This window comes from Rhododendron vialii, chromosome 5a, assembly GCF_030253575.1.
Source record: "Rhododendron vialii isolate Sample 1 chromosome 5a, ASM3025357v1".
NCBI lineage: Eukaryota > Viridiplantae > Streptophyta > Magnoliopsida > Ericales > Ericaceae > Rhododendron > Rhododendron vialii.
Window position 1 is genome coordinate 16,484,244 of NC_080561.1, and position 6,537 is coordinate 16,490,780.

At 39.7% G+C, this 6,537-nt stretch overlaps 1 protein-coding gene and 1 pseudogene across 1 annotated transcript; one reads left to right on the top strand and one right to left on the bottom strand.

Annotated features, from left to right (window-relative positions):
- Window positions 1-762: 762 nt before the first annotated feature.
- Window positions 763-3,507, bottom strand: LOC131327632 (mitogen-activated protein kinase kinase kinase 17-like; annotated as a pseudogene).
- Window positions 3,508-3,935: 428 nt separating this feature from the next.
- LOC131327633 (uncharacterized) lies at window positions 3,936-6,537 on the top strand. The gene is made up of 6 exons (XM_058360778.1): window positions 3,936-4,554; window positions 4,657-4,845; window positions 5,065-5,076; window positions 5,303-5,995; window positions 6,099-6,271; window positions 6,472-6,537. Exons 1-6 carry the CDS (start codon window positions 3,936-3,938, stop codon window positions 6,535-6,537), a joined length of 1,752 nt encoding a protein of 583 aa, XP_058216761.1.

Genomic DNA, 6,537 nt, shown 5'->3' on the forward strand with positions numbered 1-6,537 from the left:
CAGGGGTTGAAAACAGTAAAGAACACAAAGGTGGTATACCTTTTTGTTTGAGGATTGAAGATGGTATTTGAGCTTAAAGCTTGGAGATGGAAGCTAAGATAGAGACTAGGTATCAGCAGGGTGTATGGAAGTGGATTGCTTGCTTTCCTCTTTCAATGGAAAAAAAAGGAGGTGAAGAGCAAGACAAAAGGAGGAAGAGAGATTTTTCTTCTTAATGAGACTAACCCCTTGCAAATGAATGCAAGGGGGGTATTTATAGGGGAGAGAGACTGAGACCAGTCTGGTGCTAAGGCCCTGTTTGGCTGGTCAAGGCAAGGTTGGAGCCTCCCATGCATTAAATGCATGGGACTTGCCTTGATGGGGGTGTAGGAGAGAAGGGGGACGGCCTGGACGATATAATCATCAGGGGCTACTGTGGCCGACGTCAGGGTGGCACAAAAGTCTCGTCCATGTGGCTGAATAAAGTTGATTTGACTGGGTTTGACTGGCGCGCGCCACACATTGACTGGCGTGCGCCACTTTTAACTGGGTCAACGGTCGATGACCGAAACGTGGCAGATAACTGGCGTTCGCCTTCAAGGCACTGGCATAGGCCAGCTGGGCTTTGCTGGGGCTGTTTGGCCCTGGTTTGAAGGGTTTGAAACGGGTTCGAAAGGGGTTTGGGACGCTCAAAGCTCAAACACACCCTCGTCCTTAGATTGTTTTCGACCATAATCATCATTGGGGGAATAAATGATCGACAAATAACGTTATCTGGATAGTTCAAAATGGGGTGTCTACATCATTCGATTCATCAGACTCATAACCCCTCTCACACACTGCAACATCTAAAACACTCGCGGGCGAGTTAGCCTCTTCCTCATTTACCCCAAAAACAAATGGATGGCTAACCAACTCCTCAGTTTTTGACCTCTTTCGCAGGTTTCTCTCCGAGCACTTTTCCAGGAAATCAATTCCCTCTTTTGAGAATCCAAATGGAAACTTTGGCGTCTCATTGCTACACGCGATCTTCACTAAAGTAGCCATTGGATTCGAGATTTGGTCGCCCCATGGAGGCCTTCCGGTGGCCATTTCGATAACCGTGCATCCCAAAGAACCAAATATCCGCAGAACAATCCAACTTTTCCTTTCTCAAAACCTCAGGCCCCATCCACAAGGGAGTCCCAGCAACAGAAAACCCATTTGGTATCATTTCATTTTTCCTCTTTGCAGAACCGAAATCTGCCAATTTTACCCTTCCACATGTGCCCAAAAGTACATTCTTGCACTTGAGATCACAATGCACAATCGCACTCTCATGAATATACTTCAAACCCATAAGAATCTCTCTCGTGTACAAACGAATCACTTTCTGAACGAATTTTCCTTTGAATTTCTCCATCCCATCGGATAAATTTCCTCTCGCCAAGTACTCCAGAAAAAGGTTAAAATCATTTCCACCTTTTTTCCCACTCAAGTACTCTCTCCCTATGCACTTGACAATGTTGGGAGAATTCAAATTCTCAAGTATTTCAGCCTCATTTTCAAGACACCTTAGTTCTACCTTGGATTGCGCAGATTTCACGACAAAAAGTCCTCTGGTGGTGTTGTTTATCGCTAAGTGGACTACGCCAAATGACCCGAATCAGATCATCTTACCCCTCACCCACTCACCCTTTCGAGACGGCTTGTTTTGCCAGTTTCTGGGCATTTCTTTTCCTTCTCTCAGTAGCAGACAAAATGGGTAGTCTGAAGAGTTTGGGAAGTCTGTAATCGGGCATGGTAACCCAATTCAGACTCAAAAAAATCCAGTCTTTCAAAATGCATGCAGATTTCTATTTTCCTCTGAGTAGGTTTATAATTTTGACCAAATCGTTATCGAAATTTCGAAAGAAATTAAGATACCCAATGATGCAAAATACCCAATTGAAATCACCCAAATTTGGAAAAGCCCGAAAGGAAAAATCTACAAACAATTTTTCAGAACAAGGGTCTCACCATGAACATTGAAAACAGGAAAATTTCCGTGTAGTGCTATCGGAAGAGCGGTTTTCCGATGCTGGAAAACCGCCCTGAGGATGACATTACCAATTGTTTATCACCAGCAATTGATGATTTTATGGCTTTGTTTTTTTTGTTTTTTGTTTTTTCTGCAAATGAAAAAACCACTGGAGTTCTAATTAAGGTTGGAAGTGGTTTATATGGGGAGGGAAAGGAAGAGAGCAGTTGGTGACCCAAGTATTAAGGGAGTGTGATTGGATGGGGCATTTATGCAAAAGGGTGAATGGGTAGTTGCCATTTGGCATTTACTTAGAGATTTCTTGGGGTCATTTGCGTGATTTTAACATGTGGAGAAAGGTGTTTGGTCATTCTGAAGAAAAAAGTCGTCGTTAAATATTACTCCTTTGTTCTTTTTTAAGTGTACAATTTCATAATTTCAATTTATTAAGGAGACATCATCATTACACCTTTCACATTTATTTTTTTCTTCACTTTTCCTGCTTACTCTCTATGGAGATATCATTATTACACTTTCACTCACCAACTTTTCAAAATAGAATCTACTTTTAGGGGCAAAATGAAAAATGTATCAATTTTTACACATTAACTTTACAAAATGAACACTTATTAAGGGATAACACAATATGAAATACTGGATTCTAAAAAAAGGGACGTAGAGAGTAACTGATTTGATAGTGCTGTATTTTTCAGTTATTAACGGTTGAGAGGGAGTGAGTCTTGTAGTGCACCCTTGCACTACAAGTCCACGATTCCACTTTGTACACCATATGGCTGGGCCGGCTGTTTTCATCAAAATTCTACCTGTGTGGTCTTGTGCCATATTTTCATGAGGAAGAAGTATTCTGTGGACAAATTGTTCACAATTTTTGTGATTCATTTTATGAACTTTTGTGACACATTTTATTTTTGGTTGACCAGTACACCCTTAACGTTTTTTGTAGCACATTTCACGAATTTTTGTGGCCTGATATGAATTTATGGTAGTTTATATTGTGAATTTTTGTGATTATGTTTGTAACGCCCCGATTATCTAAGGAATTTCGGGAGCATTATAAAATAGTAACTTCTTAGGAAAAATTTTGCTCCTTTAGGGCCTGCTTGGATGGAGATAAAAGAGGGGGAGAAATATAAGTGGGGCTAAATGGGGTGGGGCCCATGCTTTTGCCAGTGTTTAGGAACCCAAATTGGTTCCCCTCTTCGTATTCACCCCTTCTTCTTTTTCACGCGTACTAGGGCTTCTACCGTATAATTTTTGGGCTCCTCTTGGGTTCCCCAAATTTAATTCGGCTGTAGAGGGGTGGACTTTGGATGAAATCACCCCTGCTTATCCCCTTTCTCCAACCCCAGGCCTCCATTGCTGCCTTCATTTCTCTCGCTGACCCATTTGTTGTATGTGGAGGAGAGAAATAGGGTTTTGTTGGCGATTTGATGTTCCAGGTACTTGAGACCCCGTATATCCAACTCATATTTCGGGTACGCAGGACCCTGTATATCTGATTCATACATTTAGTTTCCAACTTCAAGTTCAGATGATATCAACTTTTACCCCACATGTTTCTCATTTTAGTGAATGGCTACCCTTTATGTCATCCGTATTAATTTGTTTATACGAGAACTGTGGTTTTTATATGAGAACTGTGTCAGTTTTCTTTGTGTGATTTTTGTTAGGGAAATGGAGAAATCGTTGGTCTTGTTTTGTAAATACAATGGATTGTGTGCTAGAATAAAGTTGTCTCGGTCTTCGAGATTCAAAGATTTTGTGAAGATATTGTGTGGCAAGTTTAGTGATTTGAGAAGACATTCATTACAACTCTTTTAAGCTATACGTGATCATCCTAGCACCTTGTTATATAATGATGAAGATTTGGAGGTGATGTTTGTTGTAGCTGATAGTATTGGATTGAATTGCATTGAGGTTACAGTTGTAGATAGTTATGGTTTTTATAGTGGTACTAGTGGGGTGTGGTGGTGATGTTGGTGCTAATAGTAGTGGGGTTTTTGATAGTGGTGGTGATGTTGGTGCTAGCACTAGTAAGGGCATTTCTTTCAATGGGCAAGGGCTAGCTGGCCGTCGGTTGGAATCAATGGGAGATGTAGGTAAACAGGATAATTTTGGAGCTATGTTTTGCCCGCATGAGCAGCCGCCAAGGTTGTCTGATGGGTTGAAAGAGCTTATTAAAAGTGTTGGTCAGTTGATTGTTGGGGTTTCGGAAGGTTTTCGTGATGCATTGCTGAAATATTCAATTGTTCATTCTTTTGAGTTTGACTTTGTAAAGAATGAAACAGAGAGAGTGATTGCTGTTTGTATGGTAAAATATTGCAAGTGGAATATCCATGCTAGACTTAACAAGGTCAGTGGTTGCTTTTACATCAGGAGGTATTATAATGTTCATTCTTGTGGTGTTGCTGGGCGTACGACAAAGAACTGTCATGCTAATTCAACTCTAATTAGTCAATGGATAAAGGATGATGTTCGAGACAAGTCAAAGAAACGTCTTGTTGACGTTGTTGATGATATGAAGGAGTATTATGGGGTGGATGTGTCATATAATTGTGCTTGGTTAGCTGTTTAAAAAGCCAAGTCAAGTGCATTTGGAGATTATTCAGATTCTTTTAATCAACTCCAATGGTATCGTAATGTTGTTATGAATTCAGATCCTAGAAGTGTTTTTGATGTTGACTGGGATCAAACCACAAATCATTTTTTGAGGTTGTTTGTAGCGTTTGATGCCTGTGTACAAGGATTTAAGTACTGCAGGCCTGTTTTATCTGTTGATGCAACATTCTTGAAGGCAAGGCATATGGGATGCTTGATGTCTACTTCAGCTAAAGATGGTAATGCAGGTATGAAATAGATCACATATACAATTCTTATATGACTACAAGACACAGTTCACATGGGCTACAATGCACTATGAGAAATATGAGAATTGTTTTCAGAACTATGAGAATTATTTTCAGAACTATGAGAACTAGTTTCTGAACTATGAGAGATGGTGTCTGAACTATGAGAACTGGTTTCTTATAGTCATATGGGATGCTTGATGTCTAATTCTGGTAAAGATGGTAATGCAGGTATGAAATAGATCACATATACAATTCTGACATGACTATAACACATAGTTCACATTGGTTACAATGCACTATGAGAAATATGAGAACTGTTTTCAAACTATGAGAACTATTTTTAGAACTATGAGAACGGGTTTCTGAACTATGAAAACTGGTTCCTGAAGTATGGAAACTATGAGAACTGCTTTTTGTCATAGGTATGAACTTGTTTCTGAATTTTTTTTTTCAGGTCTATTTCCATTGTGCTTTGGTGTGGTTGATTCTGAGAATAATGATAATTGGCTTTGGTTCATGGAGAAGTTGCATGGTATTTTGGATGAAGAGAGAATGATTGTTTTTATATCTGACCGTCACAAAGGAATAAAAAAGGGTATTGCGAAGGTGTTTCCTTCAAGCTTTCATGCTTACTGTCTCTATCATTTGAGGGGTAACTTGCGTACTTGTTTGGCATCCACAAATGTCAAGGATAAAGAGAGTTTGATCAAAGTGTTTTCGAAATGTGCTTATGCTCCCACTGTGGCAAAGTTTAATCAGCATATGGGTAATTTGCTAAAACACGGTGGTGCAGCAGTTGTTCATTTTCTGTCAGAGTTACCTAATGAGCGTTGGGCGAATGTTTTTTTCCCAGGGCAACGTTATGGAGCAATGTCCTCTAGTCTAGCTGAGTGCTTTAACTCATGGATATTCAAAGAGCGTGAATTGCCCATGGTGGATATGGTTGATCGTATAAGGAAGAAGATGATTAAATCAATGTGTTTGAGGAGAGAAAAGGCAAGTAAATGGGAGCAGGTGATTTGTCCTTATGGGGAGTCTTGGTTGGAAAAGTTATATGATTTAGTTAAAACATGGAAAGTGATTCCTTCAAGTGCTGATATATTTGAAGTTGACACTGATCCGTCTGTAAGTGTTGATATTGGGAAGCGTACATGCAGTTGTTGTTGGTGGCAGTTGAATGGATTCTCTTGTTGTCACGCAGTCTGTGCTATATATCAAATATAGTGGTAAGGATTTGAACTTGTATGTAGAGCGTTATTTTCACGTTGAGAGTTATCGTGAGGTGTATTCAAAACCAATTTATCCGGTTGCGTCATTGTGGAAAGGTGATGTGGTTGATTGTGGTACTAGTATTCTGCCACCCTTGTCAAAAAAGCCTCCAAGAAGGCCTAAGAAGACGGGGATTCGTTCGAATGGGGAGAAGGTTAGAGAAATGAAGTGTGGTAGGTGTGGGAAGATGGGGAATCATAACAAACTTACTTGTAAGGCGGATTTGAGGCCTGGTTTTTAGGTTTTAATAATTGAGTCGTACAAAAAATAATGTTATTGGATTTGATTTGTGAAATAATTGTTGAGATTAAGGAAAATTGTGTATTTTTGTTACTAATTCTGTGTTTGTTCTAGCACTTTGAATTATGTGAAGTATCTAAGCAACCTGTGTGTATTATAGCTTATGGGAACTATCTATGA

Coding starts and splice junctions, on each gene's coding strand:
- LOC131327633 (XM_058360778.1), top strand. CDS start 3,936: ATGGTTTTTATAGTGGTACTAGTGGGGTGTGGTGGTGATGTTGGTGCT. Junction 4,555..4,656: donor GGTGGATGTGTCATATAATT/GTGCTTGGTTAG, acceptor TTATGAATTCAG/ATCCTAGAAGTGTTTTTGAT. Junction 5,996..6,098: donor AAGTGTTGATATTGGGAAGC/GTACATGCAGTT, acceptor ACTTGTATGTAG/AGCGTTATTTTCACGTTGAG.